Source organism: Microchirus variegatus (assembly GCF_963457635.1).
Source record: "Microchirus variegatus genome assembly, chromosome: 12".
Taxonomy (NCBI): domain Eukaryota; kingdom Metazoa; phylum Chordata; class Actinopteri; order Pleuronectiformes; family Soleidae; genus Microchirus; species Microchirus variegatus.
In genome coordinates, this window is record NC_139813.1 from 20,526,857 (window position 1) to 20,546,927 (window position 20,071).

General features: G+C 42.9%; 2 protein-coding genes across 2 annotated transcripts; both read right to left on the reverse strand.

Annotated features, from left to right (window-relative positions):
* Positions 1 to 3,963: 3,963 nt before the first annotated feature.
* slc30a1a (solute carrier family 30 member 1a) lies at positions 3,964 to 7,204 on the reverse strand (the record flags this gene model as incomplete). The annotated part of the gene is made up of 2 exons (XM_083898448.1): positions 3,964 to 4,823; positions 6,637 to 7,204. 2 exons carry the CDS (start codon positions 7,202 to 7,204, stop codon positions 3,964 to 3,966), a joined length of 1,428 nt encoding a protein of 475 aa, XP_083754574.1.
* A 1,927-nt stretch (positions 7,205 to 9,131) lies between these two features.
* nek2 (NIMA-related kinase 2) lies at positions 9,132 to 12,720 on the reverse strand (the record flags this gene model as incomplete). The annotated part of the gene is made up of 9 exons (XM_083899051.1): positions 9,132 to 9,337; positions 9,726 to 9,802; positions 9,891 to 9,945; positions 10,561 to 10,798; positions 10,988 to 11,114; positions 11,205 to 11,287; positions 11,369 to 11,609; positions 11,724 to 11,941; positions 12,625 to 12,720. 9 exons carry the CDS (start codon positions 12,718 to 12,720, stop codon positions 9,132 to 9,134), a joined length of 1,341 nt encoding a protein of 446 aa, XP_083755177.1.
* Between the last annotated feature and the right edge of the window lie 7,351 nt (positions 12,721 to 20,071).

A 20,071-nucleotide genomic window follows, 5' to 3' on the forward strand; every position in this document is an offset into this window, starting at 1 on the left:
GGGGGTAAACGCAAACGTAGCTCTGTCCAAAAGCATGTGGCTTCAAATGGGGTTGTGTTTACCAGTACCAAATTACAAAAAACATACATTATTCAAAACAGAAAACTTTACAATATTTAGTCCATTTATACACTTGAAAGCAATATTTGAGTATTTAAGTACAAGTCAACTTTTATGTTGTAGTAACGAGTAACAAGGGTTGATGGTTAAGGGAAATGTAGTGGAGTAAAAGTAAAAGTAGCGAATATAAATAACTAAGTAAAATACTGATATGTGAAAATTCTACTTAAGAACAGTAACAAAGTATTTGTATTTCATTAATTACAACACTGACAATATTATATAGAAAGAAGAGAAAGAAATTTTAACAGGAAGAACTCTGAATGAACCAGACTCATAGATGTGCCTAGGCCGGTTGTGGTGAAAGAGAAATTAGTTTAGACAGGACATGTTTATAGTACTATGGTGTCATTTATATACACAGTAGCATTGTTTTTTGATAAAAAAATATATATATACACACATATATATATATATATAAATCAATTTGACTAATAATGACACTACTAATACTGCTAATAACAATTAAAATAGCCTCAAACTGAAATGGTTGTGAGAGTGAGTCCATTTGAAGACACACTTCATGTCATTATTCACAACATTTTACATAGAGAGTTTTGGAGATGTGACATTTTTGCTGATATTTTCTAATAAATGGCAGAACCCACAAAAAGGAAGTGAGCTCTTTTGTATATTTTGGACAATAAAATGCTGTTATAAGGTATGAATATAAACAGTCTGGGATAGTGATACTAAATACGATTTATTTAATTACATGATTGAATATCTGTGTATGTCTAACCGCCCCACAGGGATATATCAAGATGTATTAAACATGCATTTATGAGTCACGGTTTATTAAATATTAAGAAGTGAATGCTTGGTGCTCTGCATGCTAACAACCATCCACCAGTTCCAGTAGTTCTCGGCTGTGACAGAGGTCAGACAGTTGAAAGAGGGCACACGGAGGTGTGGACACACTTCATTCTAGTCCACTGGGAATATGCGACTGCGGATCCACTTCCCTGTTGCTTTAAGTTGGATTCCACTCAGTTCACATGAACAAGGGGGGGGGGGGGTGAACACCCAGGCACCTCTGAGGAATGCTGGGTAGAGTCCAGTGCTTGTTGCTTTTGGAGTGCCCTGGGGCCTCTTACATAAGTCCACTGTGAACGACGGGAGCACGACTTCCACTGAAACTGCAGCCGCAGACCCCGAGAGCTCAGCATCTGCTTCCTTTGCGCCGCAAAGTCGTCTGTGAGGAAAAACACTGTAATTACGGTCGACTTTCGGCGGTCGAAGCGTCGACGTCTCCACGATTCATCCACGCTTAAGTGTGTCAGATTAACCTAAAACCATTATTACTGTTTAGACAGTGTGTGCGGTTTGTCGCCGGAGGGAAGACGGGGAAGCGCAGAGATGCTAATTGCTCTGCTAACGCGGATCAACGTGTACTTTTATAATTGCACAGCGACAAAGCTCTCACATCAGTGGCGGCTCAAACCGCTGCTCTAAGACTCCCTTCTATTCACGTTTCTTCACGTTATATGAACTGTATTGTCCGAACATGTGTAAACATCCTTACTTACATGCAACCATACTTATATAACTCATTATTTCCAGTTTGTCTTATTAAAATATACCCACACGGTGATAAAGTGGCCAGGATTGTCGCATCACAGCAAGAAGCGTCTTGCCTTGTACGCTAAGATTGGCTCCACGACCCTCATGTGGAGGACAAAGAGGAAGAAAATGAGTAAACGAATGAAAATATGATGCCGTTTATTAACAATAATGTTTTGAGAGACGCTTACATCTTCTTTCACTTCTCCTGGTGCTTCCTAAGTTTTTATATCAACCTGTTAAGAGTTTAGAGTTGGCGAACGATGAGCAGAACAAATGAGTGCAGCTTTCCTCAAGGGTATTTGTTTAAAAACTGTACAAACACCGACATCCGTCGTAAAAGACTCGACGTCCAACCAGTTTAATGTAAATATTATGTAAATGAGTTGTTTTAACTCAAGTAGTCCCTGAAGAAAGCAGGTAAAAAAAAAAAAATCAAATGAAATATTCAGGGTTTTCGTAAACTGTACCAAACAGTTATATTATTTTTATTTCACAATGACACATTGGAGATATATATATATATATATATATCCCAAAAAACACATTATCTGACATGTCATATCTAAAATAAAAAACAATACTCGCTTCCAATTTGCACATCTTGAATGTCTTAAAAGACGAAGGGAATAAAAGTGAACAATAACAAATGAAGTACACAACGAAATACATCTCCCAGCACATAAATCTATATTGCATACACATTTAATTGGATATCTGAAATGCATCAATGGAATCGTCTTTAATGATAATTCCTGTAGATGAGGGAAACTTAATTATACACGTGTGGACTTTAATTCACCAGAATGTAGCCTGATTAGCTGTCCCACAGCAGAGGACAGACTATCGCTATGTTTATTTAGTTATGTTGGAGGATACCAGCAGGTACTGACTGGTAAGCCGCAACTGGAGCTCTTTAGTTGAGCCCTAAAAAAAAAATTCCAAAACACCAAGTCTCAGTTTGTTCATGCAAACTCAAAAAAAAAAAAAAAGAAACGATCATTGTGGAAATATATAACTCCTACAGCGTGAATTGTGACGAGGTGCTTGCACACGTTCATGAGGATTTTATAAAAGATATTTAACGGAAAAACGGTCCGGTACAGATCCGTCACACACACGGAACAGTGTTTCACTGACGGCGTACAGTGTTCACTTTCTCGACAGCAGACCCCAACCCTCTGGCTTTGTAAGGCATCAAATTCACAAACGTTTGATTACGCGACCGTGCCTTTTGCGAGACGCTCTGTTTCACTGCGTCGACGACTAGAGTTAGTGCTAAACCCCAGCAGTTCTGTATTTAAAAAGGCAATGTGAAAGAGAAAGAGAGAAACAGAGGTGCTGATACGGCTTCTGCGTCCAACTCGTAGCTGCAATGACGTCTCAGTCAAGGCCAGAGGGAAAAAGTCGGAAAACAAAAAAACATTGTTATAAAAAAATGTCATTTCTGTAAAACTGACTACAGCATAGACGGCCTGTCAAAAAACTTCAAGACAGAGACACTAAATATTACAAACAGCATCTAAAGAGAGAGAGAGAGATAGATTATTTCTAATAACTTAAAATACTTAAATTACTATGTAATACAATACTTTTCCATTTGGGGCCAGAGGGTAAGAAAATAGATCTGCTCAAAGCCTATGCAAAAGACAAGGTAGACTTTTTTTTTGTTACAGGTCCATAGGCTTAACAATATAACCTAACTGTGTGCTCTGACTCGCATGTGTGTGTGTGTGTGTGTGTGTGTGTGTGTGTGTGTGTGTGTGTGTGTGTGTGTGTGTGTGTGTGTGTGTCCTTTTGTGGGAGAGAGCAACTCTCCGAACCCTTTCAGTCCTGCAGAGAGAAGCTTTGGCACAGAAACACCAGAAGACGAGATGACGCATTACAACACGGTGTTAATGAGGGACACTCATGCAGGACTCGCTTCAGTCCGAGAGGAGATACGGTCAGTGAGGCCCAACATGCATCGCTACCACACTACCAGGGCAACAGACAACAAGAGATGGACCAAGTGGCACAGAGGAGAGGCTCTGGGGGGGGCGGGGTTTAGAGATTACAGAGAGGGAGATAAAGAAAAAAAACATTATAATCAAATGCATAAAACTAGAAGTTTTTTTTTGTGGGGGGAGGGGGGGGTCTCACAGAATAAAAGGCTAATATCTGTGTCAGGGCAACTACAGGGCAAAACAACAACAGCATCCTCAAGTGACAATGGTGAAGGAATCTGCCTGTAGTGGTAGTTATCGAGCTTCTCCTCGACTTGTCTCAGACCTCTCCATCTCACAGAGATGACTCCACCTCTCTGGTGACGGTAACGTTAGCCTCTGACTGAGGACACACCTGAATGCCCTCGGTCTGCTCCGCGCGCTCGCTGATCACCTCCAAGGCCGAGGAGGCGGCCGACCTGCAGTCGCCGCTCGTCTTTTTGTCGGCGGAGCCGCAGCACAGTTTGGGAGCGCACTGCGTCCGACAGGAGAGCTCGCAGAGCGAGTCCCGCGACTCGGAGTTGAACGTGACGAACTCCGGCTGGATGGTGGTGGCGTGGATGCCCTCGTCGTGAAAGAAGTCCTTGATGCGCTTGGCGACCTCCATGTAAGACGTGGGGTCGTGGCACTTGATGTGCGCCGTGGCGATGATGCGGCTGCCGGCCAGCTGCCAGATGTGCAGGTCGTGGATGGCGAGCACTCCGTCCAGATTCAGCAGCCGCTCGTTGAGCCGGTGCATGTTGATCTGCTTGGGCACGGTCTGAAGCAGGATGAGCGCCGACTCCTTGAGCAGCGGGTAGGTGGTGTACAGCAGGATTCCCACCATGATGATGCAGAGAGTGGGATCCATGTAGAGGACCCAGCAAGGGCCGGCAGTCCTCGCGGGCGGCAGCCCCGTGCGATTGAGCGGCGGCTCTGGGCCGTGATTGTGGACACACGGGTTCATACAATCCTTGTCGGGTAGGCAGGGCTGCCACACGAATATAAATATTATAGCGTTGATAACCACGATGACGGAGCCCAGAGCGTCGCCCAACACGTGCAGGAAAACCCCGCGCATGTTGAGCTGCGACGGCGACTCCTGGTCGGCGTCCATGTCCTCATAGAGGGTGTTGCCGTTCATCTGCACCTCTGTGCCGTCTTTACAGCTGATTTCTGGAGATAAAACAACGGGAGATTAATTCAGTCGACTGGAGCATGAGGTGGAAAGTACAGTTATCAACTGGACCTTGACACTTAGATACTAATGTGACATTCAGAGTGAATATACGGACACATACAGGAACAAAACAACAATTATCTTTTTTTTTTTTAAAGTGCTTTCAGTGGCAGCAAGGGGTTTAGCAGTTGTGTCAATCAACTGGGTTATAAGTTAGCGAACGCATGTTGGAGCTGTTCCAGGGGACACCAGAGATGCAATTATAGACCATTTGCTAAAACACTGTCAATTCAAGTGTTTTCTTTGCTAATAGTATTGTGAAATACAAGTCAGCCCTGTGACTCAAAGTGTTTCGAGCACTCAAAAGAATCCTGATAAATGTGAGCCAATATGCATTTATATAAACTCTGTTTTAAACTCTTAAAATGACCCATTGATATCAACGTTAGTGAGGGGGGGGGGGGGACACAATGGACGACTATTTGTGAGCAGTGAGGAAGCACACATTGAGCAATGGCTGCTCACGTTCGTCCAGTGACGATACAGGTCGTTCATCAGCAGCTCTAATGGTGCGACTGGGGCGCTGTCGCTTTCCCCCCTTACACTGATGTATGACCCAGTAACGGCGATCAGTGCACTGGGGTGGTGGGGGCACAGTGCAGCCTAGCGCCGACGCTTATTGAAAATAGCAGGGAGTAACAGTGTGGGGGGAGAAATGGGTTTAACCCTTCAGTGGGTGAGGAGGAAGGAGGAGGAGGAACAGTGGCACATTTAAGGATGCTTCTGTGGGGGGTTGTCCGTCATTGATTAAACATCGACTTAAAGACGGAAAAGGAAGAGGTGTTTGCGTCTATGACTATGGAAACCAAATTGCACGACATGGCCGTGACAACAAAAAGACGTTCAGGAATATTGTTGAATTTTAACCCGGACAACAAGTTTCAACTTGTCAAAGACAAAGTTTCGTGGCTCACTCAGACTAAACTCTTCAACATATCTGTGCTCACACAGATAATAATTACAAAGCCTGAAACCTGAGTCGTCTTCTTCTATCGGTGTCAGTGGCGGTTGTCACATTTCAAAAGGACGGCATAAAAAAAAACACCAAACACGCACAGTGTATCCTGATGTCAATGTCGTGGTGTAAGACAGTAGTAGCTAAACCGGTAACACAATATCGAACGTGTGTAAACATAATGGCTTTAAAGGAAAATGAACACGGTCAATCTGGCTTTAAATCTGTTAAATCGCATACTGTTGAATTCATGGTTGATACTAGAGACAGATTGAATGGGGGGGGGGGGGGGGGGGTGACGTCAAATCACACGTGATTGAAACTTCACATCAGCTTCTGCATTTTGGTGACCTGACCTGGAGCAACATCAGCTGATAAGGTGTTGTGATAAGGTGAGCACAATATAACTGTCATGAGCAGATAAACAGCAAACATTCCATTTATTTATTTATTATGAAAATCAACTTATGTCTTCTGACCCAAACTTTTGTTCCATGTAGTGTTTTGCTCCCAATTATCAGTGGATGGAAATTTTATAACAGATTTTTGCAATATATATTTTTTTACTCTGTGTAATTTATTTATGTGTAATAAACTATTTATAGTGTCAAATTTACCATCTATAGTGCCTTTTTTAAACTGTTTATAGTGTCAATTTTAATTATTGTCACATTTTGAAGCGTATTGTGTGTATAAATAACGACAATAAAGAATTTTTGAATCTTAATCAACTCATTACCACATTAAAGCCAAAAGACTGGACCGATCTTCAGTTTTGCTGTTTACATTCTTACCGTTTATCGGTCTCACATCCCCGGGGCTGTTGTGATTGCCCACCAAGTTGTTGGTCTCCTCGACCGAAGACCCGTTCCCAGCCTTCTGGATCGCTTTGCCCTTCTTGTTCTTACTCCCATGACCGTGACCTCCGTGGGAGTGTCCGTGTCCGCCGCCGGCGTGCCCGTGGAACAGGCAGAGCCCAAGCAGGTTGACCAGGAGCCCCACGGCACCGACCACGGCCACCACTATCGGGGAGTCGATCTCATTGGGTTCAGTGAAGCGCTCGACCGCCTCCAGTATGATGGTGAAGCACAGCGCGGTGAGGAAGACGGCGTTGACCAGAGCCCCCATCACCTCCGCCCGGATCCAGCCGAAAGTGTTTTTGTTGGTCGCGTGGGTTTTCTCCGCGAAACGCACCGCGACCAGAGCCACGACCAGCGCGATGACATCCGACAGCATATGAAAGGAGTCCGACAGCATGGACAGAGATGAGGTGATCCGGCTCACCACCACCTCCACGATGAAATATCCAAAAGTCAGTGAGAGCATGCAGAGCAGCCGGACTCGGTTCGGTTCGCAGGCCATTTTTGATCCTCTTTACTGCGGTCCTCGGTCGACTTTAACGAGGTCTCGGCGTTTTCTTCTTACGCGATCAACCGGTCGACAGCCTAGCTAGCTCTCCGGTTCGACTCCTAGCTAGCGAGTGAGCTTATGCTAGCTGGCTCCCTGAGACAATACAACGGTCGGTGTAAACAGTGTCGTCGTTCAGCAGCATCACTCGTCCCGGTCCGAAGAAGACACGCGAAATTAGTCCGTGGTGTTGTGAGACTCGGTACCGTGTGAATACACCGCCGCATCGGACCGCATATTCTAGAAACGTTCGCCGACCGACGAGCTGTGCTTTGCAGACGGCTGAAACTTTGCACCCGAGCCGGTAAACTTTCCACACGGAACACGGCGCCTTAACGACACGCCTCCTTTCGTTCCCATTGGCGGAGCGGCGCGGAGGTCGCCTTTGATTGGTCGCACGTTGCAACTGCCGCTAGTGGGCGTGGAAAAGGAGACAAACAGCGGTTGCTACGCACCGCGCAGCTGGACTACTCATCTGGACTATTCATCTGGACTATTCATCTGGACTACTCATCTGGACTACTCATCTGGACTATTCATCTGGACTACTCATCGGTTGATCGATGATCAAAAACGTAATTTAACGATTCCAATCTCATCTTCAGGCTCCGCTAAAATTCTCCTGTAATTATGAAAAGGCGCTTTGATTAAACACCAAAGCGCTTCTTGTTTTCCTAACATCTAAAGTAACATTCTGCGAAGAAAGTGTAAAAAAACAACAACATCAAAAAACTCCCATAGAAATGAATGGACAGCGCAGATGAAAGACAGACTAGTATTGTTACTATTGTCCTATGATACAATCTACTGTCATATCAAGGTAATTCAGCTGTAAAACCATTTAGTACCAATGAACTAACTTTGTTATCAACTATAAAGACACTTCCCTTATTAATTAGTTATTTTTCCTCCCACAAAGTTGATCCAATCAAGTGGTGCAAAAGTACCAGAACCCAGTTAGTTGTGGGTCATTTCATTAAAAGTTGTATAATCTAGTAATTATTGGCCTTAAATATCCTCTAAACACAATGGTGATAATTAGTTCTACAGTTATTAACAGAACTAACCAAACACAGTCTCATGTTATCTTTGAAATAGATTAAGATATGGATAAATTGTGGGGAAGCTGCATTTTGAATCACACTTGACTTTATTTAATCACTTTTTATGTCCATTATTACTCAAACATCAATGACTCTCGTAACTAGTGTTAAATCTGCCTTTGATCAAGAAACAAACAGTTCCAGGTGTGAAGGTTTATAATCAGGTTTCTTAAAGTGCTGGTGAACTGATGACCCCTTGTGGGAACTATCCGTTTTGATCAAATGGAGCAGTATCATTGTGATGTAAATTACAAACTGCTGCTTTCATTTGTTCCTTTTTTTTTTAATGCTGTAGATTTTTATATACAACTAAAACTCTAAATGGTACCATTTGACAAACAACTTCATACATGTATAAATACTAGTTGCATTTCTTTTACAACGTGTACAGACAGTATTTGGCACACAGCTCTTCATTAGGATGACTCAATCCTAGTTCAGTATTAAAAAAAAAAAAAAAATCATTCATTTTGCATAGTTTCCATGTTTAGTGTGTGGTTCTTCATAACGTTACACGTTACGACAAAAAGAAAACCTAACAAGTAACTTATATACACAACGACAAGGACACAGTGTATTTCACAAGCTGCCTATAAAAACATCTACAAACCAGAACATGACAGCACACACACACACACAACACAGTGGCTGACTGAAGTCCTTGCCTTCACTCACTGTTACAGTGACCATTCCACTCATATATAAATCTTTATTTAGACCCAGTTCTAATAACTCCTGGCCTGCGATCACACAACAGACTCACGGTGACACTTGTGTGATTATCGGATGCCGAGGATCTCTCTGCTCTTGAATTGACAGTCTTTTTCAACATCGCTCAGCGTCCGAGCGCGCACTTTGGCCGCCTGCAGCCTCATCAGGATCAGCTCCTGGGACGCCACACTCTGACGACTATCGGGCCGCTGGTTCTCTTTGCTCTCACCAGCAAAGTGGACCTTCTTCTTGCCAGGGGAGAGGCTATCCACGTCTGGGGGGGGGGGAGTAACATTAGATTAAAGTTTAGTAACATGACGGCTGGATTTCAGATAGCCAGGCATGCAACATGAATTACTAGTTCCATTAGTCGGGAATACTGAGCCAGCCTTTCCTGTTAGTTTGTATAGCTCTAATAATGAAAGGTCCAAAACTTCAGTGGCAGTGGTTTAAAAAATGCTCAGTGCACTGAACTGCTGGTTTCAAGGGAAATGCACAAATCCTCTAGTTTAATTATGTCTCTATTGGTGTATAAAAACTTTATTAGCATGGCTTTTAAAAAGTAATAAATAAAACACAACACACAAACAGAAGGACAAAGACGAAACGTGCTCAGGTCTCGTCTCTGCTCACAAAGTCCACCGGTCTTCTGATTCCCATACCTATGTCTCTGCCATAGAAAGGTGCCAGGTCCCTCTGCTGCTGTAGGCGGTTGTAATTCTTCAGTAAACTCTCCGCCCTGAAACAGAAGATAATATTAATTTAGAAGAAAAAGAGTGATAGATAAGTCAAATAAACCTCCTGTTTAAAAATTTGATTGAAATTACTTTGCAAGCCTCTCGTGTGACAGACGTTCACGATCGCACAGCTCCTGTTCCCTTTCTGCAATGAAAAAACAAAAAGAGTCGACTTTTGGCATTAGTAGCATTTATCTTACTGATCATACAGTGTGTGTATGTGTAAAATCCAGAGTGATTTAGGTGTGGAATATACTTTATGCAGGTTTGGTTACAGCACTTCTGTTACAAGGGCAGCATGCAAAAACCTGATCCAGTTACACAGGTTTGTTTGACAACATGAAATATGATAAACAGTGTTTTCAGTTTTATTAGACGCTCACAGAATCCCTGCTAAGCTTGGGCATTGTTTGGGTTTATTGTGATTATAGGTCTTGTGTCTGAAGTTGGAAAGCAGCCCAAAACCTTTAATGTGCAAATAAACACAAACTCACCGAATTACATTTAAACATGTTCCTATTGCGCTCATTTTAGCGTGGGATTGGTTTATTCCAGGTGGAAGACACATTCAAGTCAAATGCATACAGATAGCCACGGGTCAGTGATTCATAATCGCTGCCGTTATTACTCGTTTCCACTGTATTTGACAGAAAGAAATGTAATACTCTCATAAAGACAGTGTATTTTCTAGTCTTGAGCCAGAGGATGATAATTCCCACTTCAAGGTAGACGGGTGTAATGCACTGGTTGAACATCTTACTCTCCAGCCTCTCTTCACGTCCCTTTAGTGCCTTCTCTCGGTCCCTCAGCGCCTCTTCCCTGAGCCTTAGCTCTGCAGCTGTGGGGACGGCCCGCGGCTCAGCAGGCTTGTGAAGGGGACAGTCAGAGTCTGACGATTTTTTTTGAGGCCGCACCTCCACCCTCCTTTGCTCCTCTGCAACCACGTCGGCCAACAGGCTGCTCTGGAGAATGGACTCCACAGACGGCCTCAGATAGTCCTAACAGAAAAAGACAACCCGTTACTGTACGATCCCTGAGGACAGATGTGATTGCATGCAGACAGCCTTAAGTAGAGTATAGGTTCACACCAAGTAATGTGACCACACTCAGCACAAGTGGTTTTTAGACACATTAATGGTCCTCTTCAATCATATTACAGAATGTTTGCATGATGATTAACTACTAACCTTCAGGTTGAGCATTTTGCTGAGTAAACTATTCAGTTGCTCAGAGAAGCGGTAGGGAATTCTTCTAAACTTTCCCTCTCTGATCTTCTCTGCCAGATCCCTCTGGTTGTAAGCAGTAAACGGAGGCCTAGAGGAGACAGTTAGGGAACATGTCAGATTTGCAGTCAACAGACAAGCTGTTGAAAAAACAAGCAAACAGAAGAGCTGGAGAACTTACGACAGTGCACATAGCTCATACAGCAAACACCCAAGCGACCAAATGTCCGACTTCTCGTTGTATGACAACTGGTTCATTTGCTCCTGCAGGACGGATCACAGTTCATTAGTCACAGTAAATATTGAACATGGACAAAAACAGACAGCAGAAGTTAAACAACTCACTGGGGACATGTAGTAAGGTGTCCCAACAAATGTCTTTGCAAAGCTGGTGTCATGATTCAAGATCCTCGCCAGACCAAAGTCGCCGATCTTAACGTTCTGCTTCCTGTCGAGGAAGATGTTGGCTGGTTTCAGGTCCCGATGAAGAACCGTGGCCCGGCCGTCGCTGCGTCTGTGGCACTCCTTCAGGGCCAGCGAGAGCTGCGCCATGATTCTGAGGATGAACTGCTCCTCTAAATAACGCCTGAAAAATGGCAAATAAACATTTAATTCTGCGGGTACTGTCAGACGTGAATGTCACATACATAAATACACCGACTGTACAGTGTTCATGTCACCGTCAAGTCTCTCATGTCACCTTTCTTTGATGCAGCGGCCGATGAGGCTGGACAAGTCCCCACCCTCGCAGTACTCCATGACGATGTACAGCGTTGTGTTAGTGCGGTCGATGATGCGGTCGTAATATCGCACTATGTTTGGGTGCTTCAGCTCCCGCAGGAGGTTCACCTCCGACACCAGCATCTGCTTTTCGCTCTCTGCCATGGTGCCATAGTCCAGCTCCTTCCACACCAGGATCTACAGTTGGAAATGAGAGCGAATTAATCACAAGGACAGAGAATGACATCTAATATTTATAAGCAATAATCATGAACAAGAAAGGGTTGATATAAACAAAAAAAATCAAGTTGCCGGTTCATAATTGGATGACAGCATACTGGGATAATGAGAAATACATGGCAGTGGCTGTTCACTGTGAAGGACACTGTACATTCATTAGCATGTATACACAAACAGACATTTTAGGACATGAAAGGAAATAGTGTGGATATGAAAAAAACAACAATATAGAAAATAGGCAACACAAACAAAACTGTTGTGGCTAATATTTCCTCTGCAAAGAAGCCATTTTGACATGCTTGTATGCGTGACTCCTCTGTTTAGTTCATGTACGTCAGGACAGTGGGAAAATTACCCAGCATGCACCATGAAACTTAGCCACATGGAACGCCGCCATCATTGAATTGATTATTTACACCTGGGATTTTTCCTACTTTGACCTCTCAAAATGGCTGCTGTGCAAACCGGGACCACAACTACTGTGGTAGTGGCTTTATAAAGTGGAAAACGCTTTCCTATTGTCATTTAGATTCACATTTATTACACGTCTGGGCTACAAAGAACAAAACTGTTGAGGAGAATGGTAACCAGCTACATGTAAACAATGACGTACGTGCACACAAACGTTGAGTTTTACTCACTTTTCCGTCGGATTTCCGTTTTATTTTCTGGCATCTTCCATAGGAGCCCGAGCCTATCGTGTACAACACCTCGTAGTCGTCAACACGGGACGGCATTTAAACTGTTCGTTTAAAACGAGCCTGACGTTAAGTCACCTTGAGCTCACGCGTTAACCCGGCTCCTAAACCGGGAAACGTTAGAACGGACTACTTTCCAAAGTTGTCTCTCGATATACTTCACAGCTCCGTTTGGTCATAAATGCAGATTATGGCGTTTAAAAGCACAACAACTATTGTTTTTGGTGTACTCGCTGGTTCACTCCGCTCGCTATCAAAACAGTAAGCGGTGTCTGTTGGTTTAAATTGGTGCCCAAATCCGTGCCGCTGATTGGTCGACGCGCCACACACGGGGACTCCTGATTGGCCAGAGCGAACATACAAAATGGGAGGTTGCTAAGCGCCTGAAATACCGCGAGACTTGAGCGGGAACATACATTATATACGCTCTTTTGGCCACAAGATGGCGCCGAAATACACTCTGTGATAGATAGATAGATAGATAGATAGATAGATAGATAGATAGATAGATAGATAGATAGATAGATAGATAGATAGATAGATAGATAGATAGATAGATAGATAGATAGATAGATAGATAGATAGATAGATAGATAGATAGATAGATAGATAGATAGATAGATAGATAGATAGATAGATAGATAGATAGATAGATAGATAGATAGATAGATAGATAGATAGATAGATAGATAGATAGATAGATAGATAGATAGATAGATAGATAGATATTCCTGCTCAGCTTTCAGAATAGTCCCCTTTTCTCATGGATTAAGAAAATAGTAACGTAAATGTGGTCCAAACTTATTGGGTATATTTAAACAAATGTTCCTCCTCTTTTTAAACGCCTGAGTCACACGCTGAGGTGGAAATGGGTGAGAAAGTGTTTTTTCTAACTGAGAGAGAAGTCGTATATTAAGAACTACAAGAATAGCTCTCGATGGACAAAAATGAAAAGAAACAGCAGCTACATGAGATGTGTAAAAACTACTTTCTGTGTCTGCCTGCGATGGCGAGAGACATGATCTTTTGGGTTTTGTTCACCTCTCATCCACGGTTGTTCCCCCCGAACAAGCTAAAAGGTCACGGGCCGCGTCATTGTCGCAGTTTCCATGGCTGCATGATGGAGCAGAAGAGACACAGGAGGCTGATTGGCGTCTTTGGCCCTTGGATTTGGACCAGAGGGGCCTCCTGAGGAGTCTCCATCTGAGAGTGGCAACATGCAGCGACCTCTCACTCTGCTCTTACTTCTGGGTACCAGATACACCACTATAATAACAACACAGCAGGGTTACTTTGGGTGTAGAAGAAGAAAACAAATCACCTCTTAGTTATAATTATATAGAATAAAATAGAATAGAAATATTGTCAAATATATTGTAAATAAACAGACTAGATACAAAATGAATTGATGATGGATTCTTTAAGATTCAGATGGTATCTTTATGGTTTTAGACTAAGTAATAAACAATAATAATAATAATAATAATTTGTTCATTCATTGTTGCCACACTCTTATAAGTGACTAATAAAATGCATTATATTACAATATTCTAGAAGTCCAAGTGCCCTGATATCATTTACTTCTTAAAGGAACAACTTTTCTCTCTTCAACTACACTTCAAGATAATCCCAGAGGGGGATGACGTTTAATTAGTTTCCACATTATTAAAAAAGATCACAAAATCACACTGATATTAATCGGATAATGACATCTTTTCTGATTCTGTGAGCAGCGGCATCGGCTTAAAGGTCCAGTGTGTAACATTTACGAGGGTTAACGGGCAAAAACTGAATATGCTACTGTTAAGTATGTTTGTATAAGTGTACGATTGCTTCAAAATAGTAGCCGTAGCCTTAGAATAATCCTTTTTATGTATTTAAGAGAAGGGTCTTGCTTTATGGAGGCCGCCATCTTGTGCTGACACTTCTTTACTAGCCCAGTGGACGTTGTTCTTTGTGGTTTGTGAAGGCCACCGTAGTTTCCTGACACCCTTGGGACAAGGGAAGTCCTACGTTTGTTGCAGTCTCGGCAATATTTATGTCACAAATTTTTCCTAATTTAAGCAAATCGCGCTTCCTGCTGCCTGAAATAAACTCCGTCTGCGGGGTTTCTCAGCAGGACACCCATGAAAAACAGTCGTGTTCAAATTCTCCTCCGAGCCGTCTCTGATCTCTGCTGCCTGGACCACACACTGACACGAGTCACACACACACACACCCACCCACCGTCAAAGTGAGCGCCCCGCACCGCTCTGCTCAGTCTGCCTCTGCAAAGGTCACTCCTACCAAAACAAAGGGCTGGAGGAGTTTGGAAATCAGCCAAGGAACAGACAGAAGGAGGAGCGAGGGGGAGAGGGGGGTGTGCAGGTGGAAAAGTGACAGCTAAAAACAACAGAGACAGTCCTGTGCCTGAGGCCGCAATGATGTCACCTGCCCATGTTAAAGGCCAGGAGCTGAGAGGGAGCGTTGACATCCTACAACAACCTGTGGTCAAAAGAGGCTCGTGGTCCTCATGTCCTTCGAAATTCCCACGTTTGAACTCAGCGTTCTAGTCCAAAACTTCCACAGTCGGGGTGGGAATCACAGGTTACCTCACGATACGATACACGGTCCACGATACCAATAATATTGCGATACAGCAAGATGATCACATAGCGATACATCACGACATCTGTCCAACTGAAGCAAACTAAACGCCCGTGAAAAGGTAAAAAGGCAGGATTTCTCTATTTATTTACAAAAGTCTATGTACTGAACATGGATGAAGCATCTCTTAACGTAGCTTTCTCCGCCATTATCTCGTTGTAAACTCACTCTTCTTCAACCAGGTTAACGTCCTCCCAAGTTTCCCCTTATTTATTTGAGCAGCACCACCACAAGGAGACATGAAGTAATGTTGTGGAAGTTCTCTGCTGCTGGTGAAGAACGAAATAGAGAAACTTCTGCCGGCCGACAAGGTTTTATTTTCTTTGCGAGGAAAAGGTCAGTCTTCACAGGAGTGATCCTAGCTGAAGAAAGACCCAGAGCATAGTGACCCATTACAGAACCTGCCTACAGCTAATGACCTTGAGTAGCTTTGGAATTAAGTTTACGTTTGCCACTATAAGCATTTTTTTTTTTTACGTAAGAAGTAAGAAGACCCGTGGGACCCACAGTCCAAAAACCTTGGTTAGATTTTTGGTTAGACACTCTAGATTGTCCATAGGTGTGAGAATGGGTAGTTGTTTGTCTCCATGTGGCTCTGTGATGGACTGGGGCCCTGTACCCTGCCTTTCACCCTACGTCAGCTGGGTCTGGCACCTGTGACCCTCATGTGGAGGATAAAGCGGTAGAAAATGGATGTTTGGATGTCGTTTTTTTCCCCCTCCACTCTTGTACTCTTGACGTGCTGTTGACAGGTACAGTATGTGCGTGTGATCCTAACACCAGTGTGCTGCTGCTGCTGCTGCTGCTGCAGCAGTGACATTCAGGCCGGGCTCCCCTCTCCTCTCCTCTCCACAGCTGGATGTTTTAGTGCTTGCTGACTCGAGGGACACTGTCATCACCGGTGAATTCACGAGGAGGCACGGAGCGAGAAAAGCGTGACATCGAGGACCTTGTGGTGGAGGCAGTGCCCATGAAATAGTTGATTGCAGGTGTTTGAGGACTTAACACTGGAGTCTTCACAGAGGACACACACACACAGTCTCCAGAGGAACTGTGTGTGTGTGACAGAGGTGACCTTGGAGAGAGATTTGGAGCTTTTCCAAAACATTCCAAGAACCCCCTCATATGATATAAAGAAAGAGTCCCTACCAGGTACCCTACCCCCATTGCTCCTCCCAGACGCTGCTGAGTGGCTGCTCGCTGGTCCTAATTCTAGGAACGTTTCTAGTAGAGAGAAGGAAATTCCCTTATTAATAAAGTATATAAAAAATCAAAAAAAATTAGGCTGCTACCTCCTCCTGGACTTCTACGCTTGCGCCCTCACCAACTATTACTGGAGATTGATTGGTTATTGGTTGATATATCAGATAGTGTCAAATATCGTGCATTCTTCTGACTGAGGAGGGGAAAAAACACTTTAAGACATTGTAGTAAATACATCCAATCCAAAAATATACACCTCGTTACATTAATATTCAGTTCAGCTTCCATGTCAGGAACTCCAAAGCCACACCAGTGTTACTATCACACGTGAACAGGACACAAAAAAACACAATACCGGACGCCTATGAATCTGATTTTGCAGTACCTTTTCATGTCATGTGACCTGACGACTCTCAATCATATCAGATACGATTGTTATATTTCCATGTTGTGTCACCGTCTGACTCCAAACTGAAGCGCTGCAAGAGAAAAAGCAAGAAAAACCAAAGACTTCCATGAGCGAGCAGGAGATGCCATCAAATATTGGAGTTGGTAAGTGAAAGAGTTGGTGTGTGCGTGTGTGTATACATATACACACATATATATATACATATACACAAACATATACATATGTATATGTATATATACATACGTATACACATATACATACATACATATACACGTATACATATACATACAAACATATACACATGCACGTATAAATGCATACATATATACATACACGTATACATACATACGCACACACACATATTATTATTATAATATAAACATGTATACATATACATATATATACACATACATACATACATACATATATATATACACATATATACACACACACATATATATATACACACACACACATATATATACACACACACGTATATATATATATATATATATATATATATACATATACATATATTTCCCATATAAACTTAAGTAATAATTCTAATAATGTAACCCAACGACCCCTAAGACTCACATGTTATACTAAAACAGTATTTTCTTTACCAGGAGTAGAAAATGACATTAAAGAGAGGCACCACTCCAGTTAGGATCTTTATGATGTTTTATTCCAGCACAAGTTTTCTGTGTTGTAAAATGGCTGTGTAGCTAGGAATTAAAGGAGTACAAAATGGAAAATTACAGACAGTTTCTAGTATAATTTGTTTAAATCCCTATTGTGTTTATTTCCTAAAACCACATCTAGGAAAAGTTTTTTATTATTTCCCTGCCTTCTTTGGAAACATGATCAAAAAAATAATATTTAAAAAAAAAAAAAAAAAAAGAAGAAGCTTCATCATTTAAAGTCACTCTCACAATGGAGGGGGATCTGAACGGGGCCACTGGATGAAACACATCTACATGTCTGATTTAAAACACCTACCCAGTCTCAGGTAGCCCTTGTTTTGAATTGAACACAGTTTCTACAAACAGTGGTGCGCACACAGAGGGCAGTAACTACTAAAATGCACCCGTTAATGCATCGGTTCATAACGACAGTCCTCTATAATCGTCCTAATTAAAGCAGGCTAAGCAAATTACACTTAATTGACCTCAAAAGCACGACACGAGTACATTCGAGAGACAACAGCTGCGTCGCTGAACGGACCTGCCACAGTTTTCCCTTGTTCAGTGACGAGTGAAACAGTCGACCATCTCTGTGGGGGGGGTTTATTCCCCCTCCCCACCAACTCCTGATTGTTCCGATTTTAAAATCTACAATTGTGTACGTTTAAAACTTGGGGCGTCAGTCAAAAAGTCAGACGTTACGGTATAAGCTTCAATCGTCTTGAAACACAGGAATTCAAAATTAAAAAAAAAACATGATAACACTGAGAAGTGAAGGGAAAAATCCTTGCTTTCTTTTTTTTTTTTTTTACACATTCATCATCATTTGGATTAAAAAAAATCTTTGAAATTATCCTGGACACACACAAACAAAACAAAAAAACAAGCAATGGCGCGCACATATTTCCTTTCCAATGATAAACTCTTCCTCAGCTTTGTTATGTACAAGATTTAAACATAGAATGACATGACGACAAAAGTCCATGTAATTTAAAAATGAAATAAAAATATCTGACCACCTGTGAAGGGAGGGGGGGGGGGGGGGGAGGGAGGATGTTGCTGCTGTCAAACACATGAGTTAATATTTATCAAAAGTGGGAGGGGGAGGGGGGGGGAGACGACGAGCACACACTCAGTTAGGCAGGTTATGCTGTAAATTTACAGTAATGACACCGATACTTCTGTGAGCCAAAATAACTTATTTTTTTTGTGTTTTTTTTTTGAATGCTGAACATTTTGGGTAGCTTTTTATAAAAAGAAAGAAAAAAAAACTTTTTTTTTCTCCATGTCTTTTTTTCACCCCCCGCACCCAAAAACACTAAGCATATGGCTTAAATATTTGTAAAACTACATCAGTCCAATGAGAGAATAAGAGGTCGTCTCCCTCTCCAACGTCTCAGTCTGGCTCGCTGAGATGATCCTCGACGGTTTTTTTAACTCATGGCCGCGGACTCGTGTGTGTCTACTTTTGTGTGAGTGTGTGTGGTGAAAAACAGGTTCCATGTAAGACGTCAGAGTCACTTTGTAGGTGATCGTCGTGTAATCCTAAACCCATTTCCTTTGTTTCCTTTTGTTAGAAGTACGTCACCGTCTCCACTTTCTCTGTTCGCGTCTTGAAAAAACAAAAAAAAACAAACTCATCCTATGTCAAAGTGTTGCCTTCGCAGCCACAGGGTCGCCAGTGTAAACACGATCCCACCCCCCCCTTTATTTATGTTTTCTTCCAATGAGCTCACAGGACGAAAAAAGGGAGGAGAAAAACAACAACATACTGTAATTGTGGTGATATGCGGGTGAAAGGAGGGAGGAGGGGGGGGTGGGGGAAGCTACCGTCTACCATCATTCTGGAGCGTTTCCTGGGGGCAGGGAGCAGTTAGGTTCGGGCAGTATGGATCCGTAGTGCAATGGAGGCCAGGAGGAGCGGCCGCGGCGTTAAACAAACAGCCGCTCGCTCCGGGAAGGTGTGGCCAGCTGCCTACAGTCGGCGGGGCTGAAAGAGAGAGGTCCAGTGGGCTTCATCAACTCTTGCCAGGAGGAAGAATCATCAGGGCAGACTTCAGGCTTCTAGTCACATATATTCACTCACACACACACACGCGCCTGCGTCCGTACAGACTGTAAAACTACAACGGCTAAAGCCTGGGAAGGAAGGAAGGAAGGAATGGAGGAGGGTGAGAGACAGAGAGAGTCTGCTCCAGAGCATCATCTGGAGAAGTCCTGAGCCTCATATTTGTTAACTTTTTGAATCAAAAGTTACGTATGTGTCAGCGTCTTACGTGTATGAGGACGTGTAAACATCAAAAATGTGAGCGTGTGGCGTTAGGGAAGTGTGTGTGAGTTAACTATGCTTGTGACCACGTACATACTGTTGGTTTTTTTTTTTTCCTGTTCCTTTATCTTCATATGTTTATTGATTCCTGGTAAAAGTCTCTCCGCTCCACTGTCG